Source organism: Ochotona princeps, chromosome 6 (genome assembly GCF_030435755.1).
Source record: "Ochotona princeps isolate mOchPri1 chromosome 6, mOchPri1.hap1, whole genome shotgun sequence".
Lineage (NCBI taxonomy): Eukaryota > Metazoa > Chordata > Mammalia > Lagomorpha > Ochotonidae > Ochotona > Ochotona princeps.
The window spans coordinates 11,844,515-11,868,953 of record NC_080837.1 but is presented as its reverse complement, the minus strand read 5'-3'; the positions used below and the strand labels follow the sequence as shown (position 1 = coordinate 11,868,953).

Here is a 24,439-nt window from a genome sequence, read left to right as displayed (position 1 = left end):
GCAGTTCTGTTTCTATACAGAGTCAAGGACAGATACCACCTCTGTTAAATATTCCTTTACACCAAAACCACATTCTGTATCTTTATAGTGAATCTAAATCAGGGTAGTTTTCTCAACTATTTCAGATTTCCTTGGTCATTCTTGATCTTTCGTCTTTCCAGAGTTAGCCTCAGTTTCCACAAAAAAGCCTTTGGAATTTTGACTGAGCGTAGGTTGAGTCATCGATAAATTTGGGAAGATTGAGGCCTGTGATCCATGAACATGGTACATCTCTTCATTTAATTTCAGTGTTTTGTGTTTTGGTGTACAAATCTGACCCATGTTTTAAAAATCTTCGTTTTCGGGCCTGGCGGCGTGGCCTAGTGGCTAAAGTTCTCGCCTTGAAAGCCCCGGGATCCCATATGGGCGCCGGTTCTAATCCCGGCAGCTCCACTTCCCATCCAGCTCCCTGCTTGTGGCCTGGGAAAGCAGTTGAGGACAGCCCAATGCTTTGGGACACTGCACCCGCGTGGGAGACCCGGAAGAGGTTCCAGGTTCCCGGCATCGGATCGGCGCGCACCGGCCCGTTGCGGCTCACTTGGGGAGTGAATCATTGGACGGAAGATCTTCCTCTCTGTCTCTCCTCCTCTGTGTATATCTGGCTGTAATAAAATGAATAAATCTTTAAAAAAAAAAAAATAAAAAAAAAATAAAAATCTTCGTTTTCATGAAATATAAATACTGGTATTTAGAAACGGTGTGATTGTCTTGATAGAAAATCCAGTTATTCTGTAAGCAAACAACAATTGGAAATTATAATTCATAAAAGGATGTAATTTGTGTTAGTAACTAGTTATTAAAGTATCTACAAATAGACATCACAAATATGTTATAAATAAAGGGTCCAACATTGAAATAGATACACATCCCCCAGCGAGATATCAGCATTTGTCATAAATAAAGCAGTGTGTGTGGCTGGCATTTTAGTGCAACAGATTAAGCTACCACCTATGATATAGGTACCCCTCTATCAGAATGCTGGATCCACTCCCAGCTGCCTGTTAATGTACTCAGAAAGGCAGCCAAAAGTAAATTTATTTTGATTCAAAAATTTTTGAAACACTTTCATAGTTTTTTATAATAATGCAGTTCCTTGAGTTTTTGAAGACTGCATATGCATGGGCTTAAGAATTTTTGCACAAAAATAAAACTTTTAATTCTATTTTCCCATAAACTTTTTGAAGTGCTTTCTTAAGTCAGTTTCTAATTGATCTATAGAGTAAATGTGAGAAACATGTTAGTAATATTAGAAGAAAAAATATCTAGGACAATATCAAGAGAAATATGGATTTCTTATTTAAGACAAAAACCTCAAACCATAAAGGAAAAGATTTTACAATAATGGATTTTTAAAATTTTTATGTTAACGTACAAGGGCAAATGCTTTCCTGAGGCAGCTGTAAGCATATACATAGCAAAGTGTCCAATTAGTATAGACCTCCTAAGAATTTATGAAGAAAAGCAATCTACTAGGCCTAGCGCAGTAGCCTAGTGGCTAAAGTCCTCACCTTGCAAGCGCTAGGATCCTATATGGGTGCCAGTTCATATCCTGGCTGTTCCACTTCCCTTCCAGCTGCCTGCTTGTGGCTTGGGAAAGCAGTCGAGGATGGTCCAGAGGTTTGGGACCCTGTGCCTGTGTGGGAGATCAGCTCAGTTCCGGCCATTGTGGCCACAAAGATCTTTCTCTCTGTTTCTTCCTTGTCTTTGTAAGTCTGACCTCCCAATAAAAATAAATAAACCTTAAAAAAAAAGAAAGAAAGAAAGAAAAGTACTCCAGCTGAAAACTGGGCAAAGGATGTGAATGAGCAATTCACTCATGAGCAGATTTGTTGGGCCAGTCATTTGAAAAGAAACTCAAGGGCCCGGCGGCGTGGCCAAGCGACTAAAGTCCTCGCCTTGAACACGCTGGGATCCCATATGGGTGCCGCTTCTAATCCCGGCAGCTCCACTTCCCATCCAGCTCCCTGCTTGTGGCCTGGGAAAGCAGTCGAGGACGGCCCAATGCATTGGGACCCTGCATCTGCGTGGGAGACCCGGAAGAGGTTCCTGGCTCCCGGCTTTGGATCGGCGCAGCACCAGCGGTTGCGGACGGAAGATCTTCCTCTCTGTCTTTCCTTCTCTCTGTATATCTGACTTTGTAATAAAATAAATAAATCTTAAAAAAAAACATAAAAAAAAAGAAAAGAAACTCAATTCAGGCAGATTGAAATTGGAAATAGGAAAACTAGATTCTATGTCATACACATCAGATTGTCAGAAATTACTCAACATGAAGAGCATGAGAACTGCAAATGAGAGTTTAACTGTTTTTTTTTTTTTTTTTTAAGATTCTAAAATTTTTATTGGAAAGGCAGATTTACAGAGGAGAGGCAGAGAAAGATCTTCCATCCATTGGTTCACTCCCCAAGTGACTGCAATAGCTGGAGCTGAACCGACCTGAGGAGTTTTAACATTTTATGAAATAGAATCTTCACGTACTGTGAACTCAGCAATTTCTCTTCTAGCATTATCTACCAAGGAGATTCAGAAACAAGGGAAACTACTGGAATATTCGTTGCTATTCATTAATTATGAGAAGGACTCATAGAGCTTCAGAAGCAAAATGGATCAGTAAAATACTGTGCAATCCAATAATGATACATTCATTATTTTTTTTTTTTAAAGATTTATTTATTTTATTACAGCCAGATATACACAGAGGAGGAGAGACAGAGAGGAAGATCTTCCGTCCGATGATTCACTCCCCAAGTGAGCCGCAACGGCCGATGTGCGCCGATCTGAAGCCGGGAACCTGGAACCTCTTCCGGGTCTCCCACGCGGGTGCAGGGTCCCAATGCATTGGGCCGTCCTCAACTGCTTTCCCAGGCCACAAGCAGGGAGCTGGATGGGAAGTGGAGCTGCCGGGATTAGAACCGGCGCCCATATGGGATCCCGGGGCTTTCAAGGCGAGGACTTTAGTCGCTTGGCCACGCCGCCGGGCCCGATACATTCATTATTAGAAAGGAATAACCTAGAGCTACTTCTCTATACATATAGAAAATAAACATGTGCAGGGCAGACAAAGTTGTAGAAGGAAGAGATTGTATCTTCATTTATGTGAAAATTGTGACAGTTTGTTTTGTTTGTGATTCTAGAACACTGGGAGGCAGGGATGGGAAGGATGGGCTAAAGTTTAAGCTGTGTCTGTAACGAGAAGTTCATTAAAAGGCTGAAGCAGATCTGGCCAACTCTTAGCAAGTATTTTATCTTGCTAAGAGGTACATGCTTGTCTTACTCACATTGCTTTTCGTACTTTTTCTGAAAGGTTCATGTTTTTAAACATGAACAGAAAAAGTCAAAACTCCCCACCCTTGTGGGAAGTGTCAGCAGTTAGGGAGACTGAATCTGCAGCATGGTCCGAGTTTGCGACTGACAGCCCCAGTGCTGTTCTCGCCTGTGACATCTGCTCAGCCCATGTCATCGGAGCTTCCTCCTGTTTCATAATCAGATAATAAAAGATAAACAATGTGCTTTGCATGTCGTGCCATTTTCATGATTTCCTTAGTGGCTAATATGGAAAAAAAAAAGCATTGAGTAACTTAATTATCATTACCTTAATCCTATTACCAATCCCATATTTGTTCATTTCCTATTATACTGTTTCACATTGTAATTTGGTGTGTTTTAAAGTAAGTACAGAATAGCTGTGAAAACCTCTAAGTGAAACTGTTGCAGTCATTGCAAGATACATCCATCCCCTCAGCTGGGAAGAGGGCAGTAGTGAATGCCAAGGCTCACAGTCTTGTGAACAGCGTGGCTTTGTGAATCAGTGTGAGTAGGGACACTTTCCTTCCCGAAAAAGAAAAATTATTTTGGGAGGCATCTTGAGGGGACATCTATAGGTAAGTTTTTAAAAGGATGGTGTTTTCTTTTTTCTACTGCTGCTTTGTTTTATCTTAAAATTTTGAAAATTAAAACTCTGGTTTAAGCCAAGCAACTTGATTTTACAGGTTGTTACAAGCTGCCTCGGCTAATAAAGAATCCTCCAAAACTGAGAGTGAATTAACCCAGGGCCTCTCGGAGGTCTATCAGAGGAAATGCCGTGAAGAATCTGCTGCAGCTAATCAAGACGACAGCAGAAAGAAACGTATGCACCCAAAGTCTTGTCTCTCTTTCTTTTTTTTTAAATTAGTTTATTTTTATTAGAAAGGCAGATATGAAGAGAAAAGGAGATACAGAAAGAAAGATCTTCCATTCATTGGTTCACTCCCCAAGCAGCAACAATGGCTGATGTTGAGTTGATCCAAAGCCAGGAACAACTTCTCCATCTCCCACACGGACGCAGGGTCTCAAGGCTTTGGGCCATCCTCTACTGCTTTCCCAGGCCATAGGCAGGGAGCTGGATGGGAAGTGGGGCTGCTGGGACATGAACTGGTGCTCATGGGATCGCGGTGTGTGCAAGGCGAGGACTTTAGCCACTAGGCTACTGCACCAGGCCAAGGTTTTTATGAGATTGTATGTTTTAGAAGATTGACATCTGGGACAGCTGTTTGGCACAGTGGTTAGGCTGCCACTTGTGGTGCCTGAACCCATATCACACATTACTTGGAGCTGGGTCCCAATTCTTCTGTTCTTTATAGCTAACTGCAGATGCACACTTTAGAAGGCCTACCACTTATGTGGGAGATTCCAGTCTTGTGTTCAGATGGAAGATCTCTGTCTCATTTTCTGTCCTTCAAATAAAATGAAAATAAATTTGAAACAATTTTTTAATGTTTATTTTATTTTTATTGGAAAGGCAGATTTGCAGAGGAGAGACAAAGATCTTCCATCTGCTGGCTCACTCCCCAAGTAGCTGCAACAGCCTGAATTGAGCCGATCCAAAGCCAGGAACCAGGAGCTTCTTCCGTGTCTGCCGTGCAGGTGTAGGGTCCCAAAGCTTTGGGCCATCTTCTACTGCTTTTCCAGGCCACAAGCAAGGAGCTGGATGGGAAGTGGGGCAGCTGGGACATGAACCTGCACCCATATGGGATCCCAGCTTTTGTAAGGGGAAAATGAGTCAATTGAACTATTGCACCAGGTTCAATTAAAATATTGACAGTCCCTAAATGACAGTGAAATGATAACTAAGTGAAGACTAGAAAATTCTTGAATTTCAAATTTGAAGAAAATTGCAAATCACCCATGAACAAAACACTTTCGTTTTTAGTTATAGCAGAAATATAAGTTACAACTTTGTATTATACATGTTTGTTCATCTGTTACTTTGTAATTATTGCAGCTTGTTATGTAACAAAATTTACAAAATTTTTACTTTGTTGAGCACTTAGGTTCCCCACATTTGATTTTTGTTATGTAAGATTTATTTATTTGAAGATTGGCTGGGGTGGGGAGTGGAGAGGTGGTAGAGAGAGAATAAACCACTAATTTACTTCCCAAGTAGCTGTAACAGCCAGGTCTGGGCCAGGCTGCAGCCTGGAGCCCAGAGCTTCCTCAGGGCCTCCTATTTGAATGGTAGGAACATTCTCTGCCACCTTTCTAGGTATTGGTACTTTAGCAGGGAGCTGGATCTGAGCCGAGCAGCTGTTACTTAAACCTGGTATGGGATGCAGACCTTGCAGCTGGCAGCCTAGCTCACGGCACCACAATGCTGGCTGCTGGTTTTGTAGTCATGATGATAATAAGTAATACTACAGTGTTCATCATGTAAAAATTTCTGATATTCTTTTTATAAGGTAGAAGTATAGGAACAAATTATGTCAAAGGGTATGAAAACTGCCCCTTGATGCAGATTCCCAAGGTTACCTTTCAGAGAAGCTTCAGTGGCCTCAGAATGAATCTAGGCATTTGCCTTACAGGAAAAAAAAAAATCATTACATCGAGATGTTTAGTTCCTAAACTCTGTTTAAAGAAAGGTTCTATCCCAATGGATCTTGGGGAGAAAGCTCTGCAAGAACCACCGAAGCAGACAGGTCTGAAGGGATATTCCTCCACTAGTCTTTCCCTATAGTTTGAACTACAGGAGTTCTTGGTTCCTCAGGAGCAGCATTGATGGACTTTTCCTCCCCTGGTGCTGTGTGGCAGGCGGCATTCCTCGCACTCCAGTGAGGCAGAAGATGAACGCCATGTGCCGTTCCTTGAAGATGGTGAATGTTGCCAGGCTCAATGTGAAGGCTCAGAAGTTACACCCGGATGACAGCCCAGAAGTGCCTGGGGACAAGGGAGTCCCGAGGGTAACCAGTGGAAAAGCAGCAGATACACTGGAAGACCGAGGAAGGACATTAAGAAGTTCTAAACCAAAAGGTATGCCTCCCTTCTGTACATTCTGCTGGTTGCTCTGTCATGCTCTTCGTGTTTTTAAATGTGTCGAATCATGTCCCTTAATTGATGTTTTGGTTATCTGTCTCATGCTCTAAAGTATCGTAGTCTTAGATTTAGGATTTAATTGTAGAGATGAAACTGATCTTACAAAAGTAGTGTTTGTAAGAACTACACATCTAAAAGAGGAGATGTATGTCTTACATGATAGTGAAGATACATGAAGTAAAGAGAAAGGGCTGTAGGACAAGGATTAAGTCTACATTTGTGAGTGGAGGGAGAGAGGAAATAGGTTCCTGAATGATTTAGGGCTGGGACTTCAAGGTTTTACAAAGTAGGAAGAAGAACTTAGTTTGGAGATTTTTGTTTTCCTGGTTGCTTTTTTCTCCCTCCCACCTCTCTCCCAACAAACAGATTCAACTGTAGTATGTTCTCATTGTTAGTGTATGTGCTATACTCAGTGCCGATGCCAGTCCTGTGGGTTGAACATGAACCTTGCTTATAAACGTTGGAAAGGTTTGTATGACGCCGCCTTTGAGTTCTGAGAATTCCAGACTTTGCCCCTGTAAAGGTTCCTTCCCTGTGGAATTCTAGATCCACGGTGGGTCATTGGCATGTGTGAGCAGAGCATATCTAATGAGCTGATGGATGATGAATGGGTGAGACACAGGTGACGCACATGCAGAGAACAGCAGGTGCAGCAGTGTTGCAGAGGAGGTGGTTTTCCTGTAACTTCTAAACTAGATCCTGTGCAGCAGTGACCCTGCACCAGTGCTAAAGTAATTTTTGATAGACACCCAGTAACTCATAGGTAAAGGATAATCTTTTCAACAGCTGCTGCTTGAATGACTATATATATACATACATACGTATATATGTATATATATATATTTTTTTGGCCGACTAAATATTTTTATGGAAGAAATGAAGCTTGGCATTGCGTCTTACTAGTATTTTTAGTTTCTGCTATTTTTATTACAAGCATTGTTTATTTGTGTCCTTTTTTGCCCTTTTTCTTTAATTGTTCAGTCTCTTTAGCTTATTTAAAGAAAATTATTTTTTTAGATTTATTTTATATATTTTAAAGAGATACAAAAAGAGCGAGAGATTCAGATCTTCCATCCTCTGATTCACTCCCTACATGGCTGCAGAGGCTGGGGCTGCAGCACTCCAAAGCCAGGAGCTTCTTCCAGGTCTCCCATGTGAGTGCAGGGGCCCAAGCACTCAGCCGTCTTCCCCTGCTTGCCCAGGTCCATTAGCAGGGAGCTGGATGGGAAGTAAAGCAGCCAGAACTCAAACTGAGACCTATATGGATTGTCAGCACTGCAGGTGACACCTGTATCCTGTATGCCTCAGTGCTAACCCCTTAACTTGAAAAATTATTTCATAATTAGCTTTTGATATTTTGGACTGTGTAAGATATTGATTCTTTGCTGAAGTCTGGCCTAATATTTGGTCGTTTTCATATTCCACATGTAGTTGAAAGTAATACATATCCTCTAATTATTAAATATTAGGTTATTAATGTTTGAAGTTCAACATTCTTAGTTATTTTTCTCTTATTTATAACTGAAATGATTGTATTAGTTGTTTTCCACATATATTTGTCTAAATTCCCTTGTAGTTCTTCCAGGTTTTAAAGTCCAATCTGAGAATTTTTATTAACCAGCAGGTTTGTTTTGTCAGTAACTCTGCACAGTTGTTATGATTACTGGCTAGTTTGGATGTATTTTTGAGTGTATTTTTTTTGCTTTCCATTTATCATGCTTCTTTTACTTATTTATTGCTTCTTTGATATTTTCTGGGATTATTCAAGTTTTCTTTGTTCTTTTGTCCTTCTGTTAGGTTTTGACCGTAGTTGGTTTCTCTTTTCCACGGATGGTTACCCTTAATGTTTTAACATAGATTTTATTTTTTAGGGTAGTTTTTGCTTCACCACAAAATCAGTCACAAATGAGAAAGGGTTCAGCTATACCTTGACCTCCCGCTGTCCCCCTCAGCACTGTGGCCTAGGTGGCACTTTGTCTGGAGGGCAGAGCTCATATGAGGTTTGTCAGAACTGTTGAGTTCTAACATGCACCTACCCTTGTGTAACACACAGAGGATTTTCATTGCCTTAAAAATAAAACATTCTCTGTGTTCTGCCTTGTTCTTCCCTCCCTACCCCCACCCTTGGTAGCAACTGATCTTTTTTTTACTGTTTCCATATTTTTACTTTATTCAGAAAATCCTGTAGATAGAATCTCAGATTGGCTTCTTTCACTTAGTGATTTATATTTTAACTTCCCTCCTGTCTCTGGTAGCTCTATTCCATTGACTGAAGGAACCACAGCTAATTGATCCAGTTACTTATGCAAATATGTGATGTTTATGAATAAAACTACTGTGATCCTCCACGTGCAAGTGTGTGTGTGGAAGGGATGAAGCTCAAGGCAACTGGTTTAGGTTCAGGGGAGTGAACCAGCAAATGGAAGAATCTTTCCTTCCCTCCCTCCCTCCCCCTCCCCCTCCCCTCCCCTCCCCTCCCCTCCCCTCCCCTCTCTTCCTCCCCTCCCCTCTCTTCCTCCCCTCCCCTCTCTTCCTCCCCTCCCCTCTCTTCCTCCCCTCCCCTCCCTACCCCCCTCCCCTCCCCTCCCCTCCCCTCCCCTCCCCTCCCTTTCCCTCCCTTTCCCTCCCTTTCCCTCCTTTCCTCTCTCTTCAACTCCCTCCTCTCCCCATTCTTGATTTTCAGATAAATAAATAATTTTTTTTAAATAATGGGCAAAGGACCTGAACAGACAGACTCAAAGACATACAAATAAAATGTATTCAACTGTATAAATAATCAGAAAATTACAAATTGAAACAATGAGAAACTACCACAGACTTAATTAGAATGGATAAAACACAAAACACTGACAATCAAAAGCTGATAAGAAAGTGAGGCAAAAGGAATTCACTGCTACAGACAGGCGTAATTTGCTGTGCCATAGTCCTGCTCCCTGGGTTTGTTTTTCTTTCTTTTTTTTTTTTTTTTTTTTTTTTTTTTTTTTTAGATTTATTTATTTTTATTGGAAAGTCAGATACAGAGAGGAGGAAAGGCAGAGAGGAAGATCTTCCATCTGCTGGTTCACTCCCCAAGTGGCACAACGGCCAGAGCTGAGCTGATCCAAAGCAGGAGCCAGGAACTTCTTCCGGGTCTCCCACATTGTTGCAGGATCCCAAGGCTTTGGGTTGTTCTGGTTTGCCTTCCCAGGCCACAAGCAAGGAGCAGGATGGGAAGTGGGGCTGCTGGGACATGAACCAGTGCCCATATGGGATCCTGGCACATGCAAGGCAAGGACTTTCGCCACTAGGCTACTGCACTGGGCCCATGGGTTTGCTTTTTACATGTAGATCTGTAATGCCATCTTGAGTTAATTGTTGGAAAGGAAGGAAGGCCTGTATCTAGAATCATCTTTTTTTTTTCTCATGAGTTTCTACCTTGTATCCAGTGTATTTCCCTTTCACCTTGTATTTGTGTGGTGCTCTGGTGTGTTCCATTGACCTATTTGTTTATTCTTTTTCTGATACATTCTTATGTAGCTTTATAGTAAGTTATAAAGTCAGTCCTCCAACTTTTGTGTCTTTCAGGACTTTGCTGGCTGTATCTCTGGCCTCTGCATGTAAACTTTACAAGATTGTTGCTATCCAGCAAATAACTTATTGGAGGTTTGGTTGGGACTGTATTGAGTCTGTAGATTAAGTTGGGAAGAACTGATTTTTTGACAGCATCTTCTATCAATGAACATGCAACCTTGTCATAGTTGCTTCTTAGTTCCAGTGGTTGTTGATTCTTTTAGATTTTCTATGTAGATAACCATGTCCTCTATAAAGAAAAACAGTTTTATTTCTTCCTAGCCTTAAGATTTTTCTCAAGTACAACTCATTTTGAAAAGCCCAAAAACTGATCCCCTCTCTAAACTTTCTTAATCTCAGTACTACTGGCATTTTGGGTGAGGGTTGTCCCACACTCTATCGGATGTGCAGCTTCTCTGGCCTCTACACGGTAGGTGCTAGTAACTGCCCCTACTCCCCACCACTAGCTGGGCACAATCCAAACACAGCCAGATGTGCCTCGGGAGGCAAAAATCTCCACTCGTTGGAACCACTGGTACAAAGGGTACAAGGGCTTCAGGTGGGTATCACCATCAATTTCATTTTTTTTCCCCACAGATTTTAAAACTGAGGATGAGCTACTGACTTACATACATGAAAACTACCAAAAGACTGTGACCACAGGAGAAAGCACATTGTGGTCATGTGCTCGAAACATAATCTCCATCATTAAGGAGTTCCTTAAATCCAAAGACACCAAGGACTTAGAAGTAAGAGTCTGGAAGTTTCTGCCTGTTACAGATGTGGAAGTGTTTCCGTTCGTGTGTGTGGCATTGTCTCTTATACCTTATGTCATGCAGGAATCCAGAACCTGGAAGGGAAGAAGTTGAAGAAATTATATGAGTAGAGCTCGTTACATGTCTTTTTCTCCTAAGGAAAGCTATTTTCCTCATTTGAGCTGCAAGATTTTTTTCTTAACTGCAATTTAAATTCACTTGGAACATCTGTTTTAAACATTGATGCTGGCCTCCTCCAGATGAATTGAAGTGAATCCCAGGTTGAGACTGGCCATCTGTCCTTTGAGAAACCTCCCTGGTCCTTACCCATGGGATCCTCTGAGCACCACTGTTCAGGCTTAGTGGCAAAAGCAGGGCTTTTCTCTACGGGAAACATAGTAGTCACTACTTTGTGGACCTTCCTGTTTAATTTTTTTTCCCCTGAAAGGTAGAGTACATACAGAGAGATAGAGATTTTTTGATTCACTGGTTCACTGCCTGCAACAGCGAGGGCTGGGCCAGGCCAAAACCAGGATCCAGGAGCTCCTTCTGGGCCCCCACATGGATGCAAAGGACCATACACTTGGGCCGTCTTCCACTTCTTTCCCAGGCCATAAGCAGGGACCAGGGAGCTGGATCTGAAGTAGAGCAGCCAGGACTCAAATCGATGCCTGGCATCACAGGCAGGCAGCCTCACCCACTGCTTCACAACACCAGCTCTGGAACCATCCATTTAAGATAGTTCAAGTCTATAGGCTTGCTGTATCCATTCCTACTTATGGCCAAATATTTTTAAAGATCTAAAAGAATTATCACTTCAGTATTTATCATTCAAATGAAAAAATAAGCAAAGCTGTAATATAATTCCCCTCTTTTAGGGCATTAGTCAAATGTAAAAGAAATTAGAAATAGCAAGTAATTTACTCTTCTGTTGTAATTTTATATTTTCAGGTAAACTGTCTGAATCTAATAAAAAGTAACTTCTTGAAAACCAGCAAAAGTCTTCGACAGAATGTAGGGAAAAAGCTGGATAAGGAAGAAAAAGTCAGAGAGTAAGTTCCTCCTTTCTAACTTTTTAAATGTCATCCTAAGCTAGAGCATTGAGATTTGTTCGTTTCAGTTTAAAGTTGAGCGGCTATTGCTGAGTCTTTGCAATCCCACCTGATCGTCAGGTGGATATTTAGAAAAAACAGTGGTTCTAGTTCTTTTATGTAAATAGATGCCCATTTAAGGAAGGAGCTGAGTGTTATTCATAGTAGTTATGCCCAAATATTTTTCTTTCCTCTGCAGGTGCCAGCTCCAGGTGTTCCTTCGTTTAGAGTTGTGTGTGCAGTGCCCTTCCATATGTGAGAGTCTTGAGGACGTGGAGTACATGGAGGAGGAGGTAGGGATGCCGCCCAGTGCCTGGGACAGGGCTTGGCGCCTGGGGCTCCCTGCAGAGGGCATGTGGTAATTCTCTCAACCACCCGTCAGGTGACAGACCTGCTGCGCTTGTTGTATCTCACGGAGGACTCTGCATACTTAGCCAACTTTCTGGAAGAAATTTTGAGATTGTAAGTTTGATGGCTACTAACTTTAAAATTGTGTTTCCTTGTGAGTTGCCTACGCTGTTGTCTGAGCATGATGGTATTGTCAGGACTATTAGAATGCTGCGTGATAAAGGGAGTGGCGTGGGTGAGATGGTAACTTTCTATTCCACATTTAACCCATCTATTCCACAGGTATATTGACTCTATCCCAAAGACACTAGGAAATCTTTACAACAGCCTTGGGTTTATGATTCCTCAGAAGCTGGCTCGTGTCCTTCCTACAGATTTTTTCAGTGATGACTCCATGACACAAGAAATCCAATCACCACTTCGTTCTTTGCCTCTTCTGGCAAGTGTTCATCCATCAGTGTCGGGCAGCACTGAGTCAGACCAGTTAGAGGAGCTGCGAACCAGATCAGCCAAGAAGAGAAGGTAAATCATAAAATTTATATATTTTATAGTCCTGATCGAGGGGCAGATGCAGACTTCCTCTCATTGCATTTTACAGTGTTCCCTAGGCTTTCCAGCACTTCTTGGAACTTATTTTTAACATTAAAAGAAAAAAAAAGTACGTGAAGCTTCGGGGAGGGGTTAGGGAGAGAGAGAGAGATAATCTGTATATTGCATTACTCCTTAAATAAGCCACAATGGTCAGGTGGAACGGGGCTCAGGCTTAACCAGGAGCTCCATGCAGGTCTCCCACATGAGTGTCAGGGGCCCAAACTCTCAGGTTACCCTTTGCTGCTTTCCCAGCAAATTAGGAGAGTGCTGGATTGGAAGTGGAGCAGCTAGGATTTGAACCCATGCTCTTATGGGATGGTGGTAGGGAGCAGGTTAACCCATTAAGCCTCGATGCCAGCCACTGACACTTTTCTTTAGGCTGGCCAAGACAGCTTCCTTCTTTACCACCTTGACAGCATCAGCATCGTAGATAAGGGAAAGTTGTTAGCTGGGAGGACCAGATGCTAAGCTATTAGTGGAATAACTTTGAGTCCTCTGAAAGATCAGCGTAGTTAACCCAGGAAGCTCATGGAATCAGGTAAATTATCTACACTCTTTGCTTCAGTTCTGACAAAGTCCAGTTGCCTTTGTCCATTCTGTGTATTGAATTGGAGGTTGCCCTTCTGTGGAGTTGTTAACGAGCAGCATCTGACATTCCCTGTGTTGTCTAGGGAGTGTGTGGCATTTATGCTGCAGGTCACAGAGCCCTTCCTAGCTTCCTCCTGGGATCTTCAGCACCTGAGAAGAAGAAGCCTTTTATCTACCTGCAGCCTCTAGCTAGTGTGTCTTGACTGTTTCTTTCTATTTTTAAAAGGAAAAATGCATTAATAAGACATAAAAGCATTGCAGAGGTTTCACAGAATCTTCGACAAATTGAAATTCCCAAAATGTCCAAGAGAGCTACAAAAAATGTAAGTAGTCTCCTGAAGATGAGAAACGGCACTGACACTGTTACTCCTTCCAGCTTCAATTGACACAATAAACAGGAATAAGAAATAGTGTCTCTGCTTTCCAGAAATAGACTTTGGAAAATAATAAAAATAGGATCAAGTAATTTTCTTAAAATTTTAAGTGAAAAGATCATTGAAATAACGGTTGTAATAGGATTGTGGTTGCCGAACAGGAAGTGCTTCTCAGTATGTTGTTTTTAAGAGTAAGTTTTTATGGGCTGCTGTGATGGCCTACCAGCAAAAATTCTCACTGTGCACTTACTGGTATCCCATATGGGCACCAGTTTGTGTCTTGGCAGCCCCACTTCCTATCCAGCTCTCTGCTTGTGGCCTGGGAAAGCAGTAGAGGATGGCCCAAGGCCTTGGGACCCTGCACCTGGCTCCTGGCTTCGGATCAGCTCAGCTCTGGCCATTGCAGCCACTTGGGGAATAAACTAGCAGGTGGATGATCTCTGTCACCTTTTCTCTGTATATGTCTGCCATTCCCATAAAAATAAATCTTTTAAAAAAATTTTTTTACTGAGATCGAGGATTTCGGTTAAAATTGTGGGGAAGCAGTTAGCTAGAGGCAACATACAGACTAATGGGCATGACTGGTCTTTTCATGTGACACTTTCAGAAACAAGGAGTGGCCCTTTTGCTCTATGTGCTGTAGTTTGCAAATTCCTGGATGAACAACTCTAATGTATCACATGTTGTTGTAATTTTGATTTCCCTCAGCAACTAAGAATTATCATATAGTGTATCCTAGCAGCAAGACCTTGGCTTTGTGTCACTAGCTCATTCTTCCAATGATTACAATGGCAAATTCACATACCATTCCCTTGTTTAGATACATTGGGATTTTAAACTTTTTTTTTAAGATGTATTTATGTATTTTTTTGGAGAACCAGATTTATAGAGGAAGAAGGAGAGACAAAGAGAGATCTGTTGTCCATCTGTTGGTTCACTCCCCAAATAGCTGCAACAGCTGGAGTTAAGCTAATCTGAAGCCCAGAGCTGGGAGCTTCTTTTGGGTGCAGGGTCCCAAGTACTTGGGCCATCTTCTGCTGTTTTCCTGGGCTATTAGCAGGGATAGGTGTATGCTGGCACCACAAATGGAGGATTAATGGGCTACATCATGACACTGGTTCCTGTTTAGACTCTTAAATCTATTACTATGGTAGCTAGTAGAGCAGTTTGTTCCAAAGATGTTCCTGCGTGTAGTTGCACTCTAACTAGTTTATGTGATTTTCCTCCTCTTTTTGGGAGAGCATGGGGAATAAAGGGCATTATAGACATTATATACGATCATCATAAGTTAAAATCACATGAAGTTAAACTTTAGAGTATCCTTGCTCATCTATTCTTTTTTGTTTTAAGATTTGTTTTTATTATTTTTATTGGAAAGTCAGATATACACAGAGGAGAGACCAAGAGGAAGATCTTCCTTCTGTTGATTAACTCCCCAAGTGACCGTATTGTCCAGAGCTGTGCTGATCCAAAGCCAGGAGGCCAGAGCCTCTTCCAGATCACCCACATGGGTGCAGGGTCCCAGGTTTGGGCCGTCCTCAACTGCTTTCACAAGCCACAAGCAGAGAGCTGGATGGGAAGTGAGGCCACCAGTTAGAACCAGCACCCATATGGGATCCCGCTGTGTTGTAAGGCGAGGATTTTAGCTCTTAGGCTATTGCGCTGGGCCCTAGTCTTTAGAAATCATTACTTGGACCTGATACAATGACTCAGTGGCTAAATCCTTGATGTGCATGTGCCAGGATCCCATGTGAGCACTTGTTTGTGTCTTGGCTGTTCCACTTCCCACCCCTCTCCCTACTTGTGACCTGGGAAAGCAGTAGAGGATGGCCCAAAGTTTTGGGACCCTGTGCCCAGGTAGGAAACCAAGAGAAAGTTTCTGGCTCTCAGTTTCAAACTGGCCAGCACTGGCCATAGCGACCACTTGGTGAGTGAACCAGCAGGTGGAAGATCCCTCCCTCTGTCTCTCTATATAATTCTGACTATCAAGTAAGATCTATCAATCAAAAATAGGGACGTAGCCAACACTTGAACTGGCGATCATATGGGATGCTGGCATAACAAGTGGTGGCGTAATGCCCTACACTGCACCAGTGACTCTCCTTCCTTAATGTCCGCCCTGGAGAGACATATGATTTATTTCACTCTTTATGGACATTTATGGTGTTTCTTGTACGATTATAGTGTAACAGTGTCTTTGGAACCTGTTTTTGTGTGTTTTACTATTTCTCTTGGTGCTGTGTAGAATTTTTATTCTTTATTCTCAGTGAATGTCTTTCTAAATGTTCCTTACTGGATTTTCCCATCTTCCAGGAGAACACATGTGCTGACCTTCAGCAGCCTCCGCAGACAAGGAAGGATACAGGACAAGGTAAGCTCTGTTTTCTGTGTGTGCGCATCATCTGTGAGATGGGTTTTAATACACTGTGAAAAAGTTCTGCTTAAGGAACACTTGATAATAAATACAACCTCTCTGTATAACAGCCTCTGCTTTATCGTTGATAACTTTTGTGTTTTCAGAAGTGACCAAGGTTCGAAGAAATCTCTTCAACCAGGAAATGCTTTCTCCCTCAAAGAGGTCTCTGAAGCGGGGATTGCCCAGAAGCCATTCTGTGTCTGTTGTGGACGGTCTGGGGGATAAAGTGGACAGAAAGACCAAAGGTACCTACCGTGTTGGAGAGTGGGTGCTCCTTCTGTGACGATAGCAGTGTTCCCTCTTATGCTTGATTTGGTTACTTAAACTTCTTGTTCTTCCTTTCAGTGAACCCAATTTTGCTTTCATTGAATTTTCTCTTTTTCTGATCTTGATTTCCTTCCCTCTACCTGTCATGGGTTTTGGTCTGTTCTTTTTCTAGTTGTTCGACATAAGGGCAAATTACTGATTTGAGATCTTTCTTTTCTGATGTGGACACTAATAGCCATAAATTCTCCTCTAAGCACTTGCAAGGCTGGGTTCATTTTATCATTTCAAAATATTTTCTAACTGTTTGTGATTTCTTTGTCTCATTGGTTCTATGGTAGTACATTAGTATTCCAGTATTTGCAAATTTCCCGCATTCCCTTTGGTTAATTGGTTTCTGTTTCACATCTCAAGTTTGTTAAGATTTGTTTTACAACTTCACATTTGGTCTGTCCTGGAGAGTATCCCATGTGTGCTTGGGAAGTATGTGTGCTCTGCTTTAGTTGGGCAAAATTTACTGTAGCTGTGTATTTATTATGTGTAATAAGTAATTTATGGTGCCTTTTGGATCTTATGTTTAGTTGTACCTATTGTTCTGCGTATTTCCAGTTGTTACTGGAAAAGGGGTATTTAAATCTCCAACTATTACTGGTAAAATTCTCTGTTCCTCCCTAGTTCTGTTTAGATTTTGATTCATACATCAGTTCTGTCAGATGTGTATTATTTTATCTTCTTGATGAATGAACTTTTAGTAATGAGTAACATTTTGTCTTTTGTAACTATGTTTGACTGGAGTCTTGCAGTGAAGTGACCACTGGCTCCTTTTTGCAGAATATCTTGCTTTTTCTTCACTTTGAGCCTCTGCATCTCTGTATCTAAACTGAATCTAAACAACATATTGTTGGGTCATATATTTTTATTTCATTCTGCCAATTTCTGTTTTTTAGCTGTAACATTTAATCTACTTGTAATGACCAAGGACTGTATTCTGCCATTTTATTTTTGATGTATTATAGCTTTTGGTTTCAATTTCTCTATTATTGCATTTAATTGATTTTTAGTTTGAATAAAACCAACTTAGTTTTAATCATATATTATTATATATTATATGCAATATCTATTTCTATATATTTTATGTAGCTATAAATACTGCTACAATATATTTCTGCAATGATAAACATTATTGTCATAGATTATATATTTATACATTGTGTGTCTATTAATGCAGAATTATTTTATAAATTGCCTTTAAATCAAATAGGAAAATTAGTTTGCAACTTGAAAGCAATGTAAAATTGCCTTTTATAATTAACTACCTTTGCTAGTTGTTGCTATTTCTGCTAATGGCTTCAAGTTGTGTTCTTCACTTGTTTTTATGACTGTCTAGTGTCTTTTCATATTGCTTGTTTTAAATGTTTTTGAAAGATGTGGTGCCAGAGATAAAGATAGACATAGAGATCCACACCCCGAATGCCCGAATGCACAATAGCCTTACTGGGCAGAGCAAAGAGCCCAGAATTCCCTCTGGATCCCCCATGTCAGGGACCAGGGACCTCACGGGGTACACATTGGCAGAAAGTCACATCGAAAGCAGAGTGGGGACTCAAACATAAGCACTTCCATATGGAGTGCAAACATCCCAGGCAGCACTCTGAGGGCTGTGCCTCAACCAGTCCCATCCATTCGTGTTTGCCTGAAACACACCCATAACTTTCCTTGTAGGGCAGATGTACTGGTGATGGATTCACTGGACTTTTGTTTATCTGGGGATGTCTTGATTTGTTTTATTAAAGGATCTAGAGTTCTTATTATAGCCCTTTTTTGTGTAGCCCTTTAAATATGCCAACCACTGCCTTCTGGCCTCTAATATTTCTGATAAGAAACCAGCTGTTAATCTTACTGGACAGCTTCTCCATTGCTGCTTTCTAGAACCCTTCATCTTTGGCTTCTGATGGTTTCACTCTTGAGTGTCTATTGCGTGGAGCTAATTGAGCTTTTTGAACACGTGAGTTCATATCTTTCATCAGATATCGGACATTTTCAGGGTGTTGAATCCCTCTAGTGAATTGTATTTTGAGTTTGTTGTGCATATTTAGAAAAGCAATTTAACACCTTTAGTTAATAATTTCATTGTGTAATCTTCCCTAGGGGTGGTTTCTGGGTTGTTTTTCTTTTTTTTTAAATAAATGGGGTATAGTTTCTCTTTCTTTTTATGCATTGTCTTTTGTTGTTGTTGTTGTTGTTTTACAGTTTATTAATTCCCGTGAAAAACTCGCAAATCTCCGCAGATAGTCACTGCAAAATCTACTCCTTCGACTTTTTGCCAGCACCGACGTTGGCCTTGGCAGTTCTCCGGACCTTCTTCATCCGGTTCTTCCTTTCCTTCCACTGCTTCCTCGAAGTCTTCTTTTTCTCATACAGGCCATGTCTCACGAGTCTGCGTTTGCGTTTGTTTTTCTTGGCGTAATCCAAGGAATCGTAAATCATGCCAAAGCCCGTTGTCTTGCCACCGCCGAAGTGAGTTCGGAACCCAGACACAAAGATGATATCGGGCGTAGTCTTGTACATTTTGGCTAGCTTCTCCCGGATTTCTGTCTTGGGCACGGTCAATTTCCCAAGGTGGAGCACATCAATGACCATTTGTTTCCTCTGAAGTAGTCGGTTAGTCATGAACTTCCTGGTCTGGATGGTGACTGTGTCATTCATGATGGCGGCAGACCCTTACACAGCCAGGGAGGAAAAGACGCATTGTTGTTTTCTGTTGAGAACTAGATATTGGGTATATTGTTGTGGTGACTGTGGAAATCTGATCCTTTAACCCCTCAAAGATTTTTGACTTTTGCTTCTTGGGGGCTGCAGCTGTCCATGTGTGCTATGTGTGACCTCCGATGTCTGTGTCTGTGATCTCTGTGACCCATCACGTAACCTAAGATCCTAAATGTCTGACTCCAAAGGTGGGGCAGAAGAGCAGTCGTGTTCCTATCACTTTAAATCTTGGGGTTTCCGGGACCCGGCAGCAGTGGCCTAGCGGCTAAGGTCCTCGCCTTAAACTCGCCGGGATCCCATATGGGCGCCGGTTCTAATCCCGGCAGCTCCACTTCCCATCCAGCTTCCTCCTTGTGGCCTGGGAAAGCAGGTGAGGACGTCCCAAGGCTTTGGGACCCTGCACCTGCATGGGAGACCTGGAAGAGGTTCCTGGTTCCCGGCTTCGGATCAGCACAGCACCGGCTGTTGCGCTCACTTGGGGAGTGAACCATCTTCCTCTCAGAGAGGAAGATCTTCCGCAACAGCTGGTGCAGGGTCCCAAGGCATTGGGCCGTCCTCGACTGCTTTCCCAGGCCACAAGCAGGGAGCTGGATGGGAAGTGGAGCTGCTGGGATTAGAACCAGCGCCCATATGGGATCCTGGCGCATTCAAGGCGAGGACTTTAGCCACTAGGCCACGCCGCCGGGCCCAAAATAAATCTTAAAAAAAAAAAAATCTTAGGGTTTCCCATGGAGCTACCAGGCAGGTTAAATGTGACCCTGAGCTGGGAATGGCATTGGGTGTGCTCCTTGCCCGTCCAGTGGCTGCTGGGCCGTGGTTTTCAAGGCCGTTGCAAGATAGAGAGGGAGCTGAGTTCAGGAGGACTTCAGCACACTCAGCCCATCCCCTGCTAACTGCCTCCGTTAGTGTAAGCCCTTCATCTCCAGAGTTCTAAAATGATGATTTAAAAAAAAAATGGTGATTTTGTTGCTTAATCCATTTTTGCCAATATGCTGGCTTCTTTTATGCAAGAGGTTACTTCCGCCCCCCCCCTCGGGTATCCTTATTCTGCTGTTCCCTGCTGTTCATTCTTTTTTTTTTTTATGGATTTATTTATTTTAATTGGAAAGGTAGATGTATGGAGAGGAGGAGAGACAGAGAGGAAGATCTTCTGTCCAACGATTTCATTCCGCAAGTGGTCACAATGGCTAGAGCAAAGCCAATCTGAAGCCAGGAGCCTGGAGCCTCCTCCAGGTCTCCCACACAGGTGCAGGGTCCCAATGCATTGGGCCGTCCTTGACTGCTTTCCCAGGCCACAGGCAGGGAGCTGGATGGGAAGTGGAGCTGCCGGGATTAGTACCGGCGCCCATATGGGATCCTGGCACATTCAAGGCGAGGACTTTAACCGCTATGCTATCTTGCTGGGCCCCCTGCTGTTCATTCTTAACTCACTTTAACCCAGTCCTGCCAAGATTGGCCTTGCCTGTCTCCTATACAAAAAAAAATTTGTACTGAGCTGGATTACTGTTAATTAATGTTTGTGTGACTTCTCAGCATTCTCATGTATTTTATTTCATTTCATCATAAACACACAAAAAAGTATAATTAGTTGGATGGCTGTGTTAGTCTTGACAATTGTGCACTTTTTGTTTTCTCAGAATTGCCTATTAGAGAAGTAATTTTATGATATTTTCATATTGGCTTATTTTGTTCATCTTGGCAGTGCTAGTAAACTGTTCTGATGCATTGACTGAGTTCTGTTACTGCAGAACTGAGCCTGAAGACTTTTCACACCCACTCCAGCTGGGTAGGGAGTTAAAAATGCTTCTTCCACCTTGTTGCTGCTTCTTAGTAAGGTGAGGTGAAAATTGCAATTTAAGCTCTATTTTGCTTTTAGGTTATCACAAATTGCTGACCAAGAGTGTGGCTGAGACTCCAGTACATAAGCAGATCTCCAGAAGGCTGCTGCACAGACAGATCAAGGGCAGGTGAGTAACATCCTGGTCCACCCATCCCACCTTGCTCACTGTCTTGTGGGTTCCGTTGCCCTTCTGACCGTCATGATTTCATTGTTAGCTGTTCACCCGTTGCTCTTCACCCGTCAGCATCCTATAGTCTCAAGGAGAGCAGCAGAACCATTCAGGACATGCCATGTCTGGCCTCCTGCACCTGCTGTGATTGATTTGTGTTGCTGGGGCATCAGCCCTTCCTCCCTGTGTTTGCTGAGTAGTGTTGCATTAAGTGCATATCCCACACTTTGTAACTCCATCATCCATGTGCTGACTTGGGGAAGTTGGCCCCTTACCCCTGAGTTCCCAGAGACAGACCAAGGCCCATGTGGGCTACTGGCATGGCGGATGGCAGCGATACTCACTGTACTGCAATGCTGGCCCACCATTTTGTTCTCCTCACCACTCCCACTGGGACTGGCATTATCAAACCTGTGATCTTGTTTCCTTGTTGGACGAGAAGCTCGCTCTCTCTGTTCCCTTCCCTCCTCCCTCCCTCTCTCTCTCCCGCTCTCTCTTTAATGGGTAGTGATTATGAGGCATACTGAATATTTGTGCTTATTTTTCCTTGAGGGCCTCTGATCCTGGTCCCGATATTGATGTTGTTGAAGAGTCACCTGAAAAAGGAGAAGAAGGTGAGGTTACTTTTTCCTCCCCAATATTTATTTATTTATTTGAAGGAAAATTAACCAAGAGAGGGAGATACAGAGATCCTCCATTTGCTGGTTCATTCCCCAAATGCCTGCAACAGCTAGGGCTAAGCCAAGCTGAAGTAAGAGACACCATTGCATTTTCCCACGTGAGTGGGTTACACCCAAGTACACGGTCTGTCAGCCCCTGGCTCCTAGGCACATTACCAGAATACTGCATCAGAAGTGGAGGCATGACTTAAACTGTGTGATAAGGGTTTGATATGGGATGTGAGTTTCCCAAACAGTAGCTTACCCACTGTACCACTGTGCCTGCCTACCAGGCCCCACACTGCTTCCTCCCCTCCCCGACTTTCTACTGTTTCTGTGGAAACTTTTCAGCACTTGTTACCATAAAATATCCTAAGATCTTTTATAAAAATTCTATTGGCTGTAGGTGCATTATGTAGCTCAGCAAGTATTTTCATAAGAATGTTTCTTTATACAATTTACTGAAATTTTGAAGAAGAAAATGTTTTTATGAACCAGAAATAGGATTTAAGGTGAGACTACAGCACTCTTACACACAAAATGCTATGACTTATTTTAAAAGTATGTTATGAAAAGTGGGTTTTAGAAAGCTAACTTTGTTTTAAAGATTGATTTATTTTTAATTGGAAAGGCCGATATACAGAGAGAAGGAGAGACAGAGAAGAAGATCTTCCATCCGCTGGTCACTCCCCAAGTGGCCGCAACGACTGGAGCTGAGCCAATCCAGAGCCAGGAGCTTCTGGGTCTCCCATGCAGGTGCAGGGTCCCAAGGTTTTCGGCTGTCGTTTGACTGCTTTTCCAGGCCACAGGCAGGGATCTATGTGGGAAGCGGGACTGCCAGGATTAGAACCGGCGCCCATATGGGATCCTGGCACGTTCAAGGCGAGGACTTAAACCGCTACGCTATCACGCCGGGCCCAGAAAGCTAACTTTTTAAAATTGCTCAAGTAATTGATATTTGTTGGGAAAAATCAACAAATAAAAGCTACAATTTCAAATATCATGTTATAGGATGAATGTCCTAGTGGTTGACACAACTTGAGATGTCCACACTCCTTATTAGCATTCCTGGATTTGGGCCTGGCACAGTGGCTCAATTGACTAATCCTCCCCCTCCAAGCACTGAATCCCATTTGGGCACCAGTTTATGTTTCAGGTGCTGCTCTTCCCACTCAGCTCCCTGCTTGTGGCCTGGGAAAGCAGTTGAGGACGGCCCAAAGCCTTGGGACCCTGCACCCATATGGAAGGCCCAGAACAGGCCCCTGGCTTCAGATCTGTTCATTTCTGGTTGTTGTGGCCACTTAGGGAGTGAGCCCGTGGGTAGAAAATCTGTCTCTCCTTGTTTCTGTAAATCTGCCTTTCCAATAAAATAAATCTTAGTAAATAAATAAATAAGAGTCTCTGGATTCAAGTTGTGACTTCCAATTGCAGCTTTCTGCCAGTGCTGCAATGCAAACCCTAGTAGGCAGTAGATGATGGCTTAAGTACCCGGGTCTCTGCTGCCCATGTGGGAAACCCAGTTCCCAGCCTCTCCTTTTGGCCTGACACCACTCTGGCTGTTGCAGGCTTTGAGGAGTAAACGGGCAGATGGGAGCTCTCTGACTGTCTCTGTCACTCAGCCTTCCAAACACAAGTCATTTGTAATCACAAAACTCACATGTTCACACTTGAACTCTTTACCACTCTTATTTCTAGACAAATGTATGTAAAACACATATATGAATCCTAACTTGCAAATGTTTACTATAAGACACTGTACAGATTTTTTTTTTTGTTCCCCTACCCGACATCAGGCTGGAAAAACTTATGAAGGGTGATAGTTAAGTGAGTCTGTGGTTTTTACACCTTGCCGGGAACACATATCAAAGCTCTTGGCTGTTTTAGAGACACACACACACAAGTCTCTTGAAGTGAACGTCTTGGGTATGAACATATCTGACAGCTTGTAGTTTTTCCTGCTGACTGACTGCAGTTCTGGTTTTGCAGAGCTAAATTTGAGAAGGAGTCCTCGAATCAAGCAGTTGTCATTTAGCAGGACAAATTCTGGATCCTTCTATTCTGTGTCTCAACCAAAGTCTCGAAGCATACAGAGAGTCCACTCGTTTCAGCAAGGTAAGGCAGAAGGCTGCAGGCCTGCCTGTCTTCACTGGTCCTCGCTGACCAGTGGGAGAGGAAGCTCAGAACAGGACATTTCCTGATGGTGAAAAATGGTCATATACATAGGATTCCTACAAACTGGTCCCCAACACTCACTGTAGGTAGCTCACTCACTCAAAAGAAATCGCCAGGGCTGCCATTGCGGTGTAGTATGTTAAACTACTGCTTGCAACACTTGCATCCATATTGGAGTTCCGGTGATTTCATGTTCAATCCAGCTCCCTGATAATGTGCCTGAGAAACTGCAGATGACAGCTCAAGTGCTTGGGCTTCTGCCCTCCATTGGGAGACCCAGATAACGTTCCGTGTTCCTGCCTTTGGTTTGGAAAGTGAGTGAGTGGATGAAATATTCTTGTCTGGACAACTCTATCTCTGTCCTCAAATTAATAATTCTTTTTTTTTTTTTTTTAAAGGAAATTGCTAGAATCTCCTTCCTATGACAATAATACTACACATGAGAGTCCCAGTGGAAGCTGTGTTCATTTCCT

General features: G+C 42.6%; 2 protein-coding genes across 2 annotated transcripts in view; one reads left to right on the top strand and one right to left on the bottom strand.

Annotated features, from left to right (window-relative positions):
- Positions 1 to 24,439, top strand: part of TICRR (TOPBP1 interacting checkpoint and replication regulator) — a 40,936-nt gene that overhangs the window by 11,016 nt on the left and 5,481 nt on the right. The window contains exons 6-18 of the mRNA XM_058665599.1: positions 4,029 to 4,165; positions 6,103 to 6,321; positions 10,531 to 10,682; positions 11,640 to 11,740; positions 11,979 to 12,072; positions 12,162 to 12,241; positions 12,410 to 12,649; positions 13,533 to 13,629; positions 15,994 to 16,051; positions 16,201 to 16,341; positions 21,003 to 21,093; positions 21,688 to 21,747; positions 23,782 to 23,906. Coding sequence (XP_058521582.1) covers positions 4,029 to 4,165; positions 6,103 to 6,321; positions 10,531 to 10,682; positions 11,640 to 11,740; positions 11,979 to 12,072; positions 12,162 to 12,241; positions 12,410 to 12,649; positions 13,533 to 13,629; positions 15,994 to 16,051; positions 16,201 to 16,341; positions 21,003 to 21,093; positions 21,688 to 21,747; positions 23,782 to 23,906 — 1,595 coding nt within the window. The remainder of the gene's footprint in view (positions 1 to 4,028; positions 4,166 to 6,102; positions 6,322 to 10,530; positions 10,683 to 11,639; positions 11,741 to 11,978; positions 12,073 to 12,161; positions 12,242 to 12,409; positions 12,650 to 13,532; positions 13,630 to 15,993; positions 16,052 to 16,200; positions 16,342 to 21,002; positions 21,094 to 21,687; positions 21,748 to 23,781; positions 23,907 to 24,439) is intronic.
- Positions 18,609 to 19,098, bottom strand: LOC131480519 (small ribosomal subunit protein eS24-like). Its single transcript, XM_058665598.1, has one exon. The coding sequence runs from the start codon at positions 19,064 to 19,066 to the stop codon at positions 18,665 to 18,667; it is 402 nt and encodes a 133-aa protein (XP_058521581.1). The 5' UTR covers positions 19,067 to 19,098; the 3' UTR covers positions 18,609 to 18,664.

What these genes read in the sequence shown, in the direction of transcription:
- LOC131480519 (XM_058665598.1), bottom strand. Translation starts at nt 19,066, where the DNA reads ATGAATGACACAGTCACCATCCAGACCAGGAAGTTCATGACTAACCGA.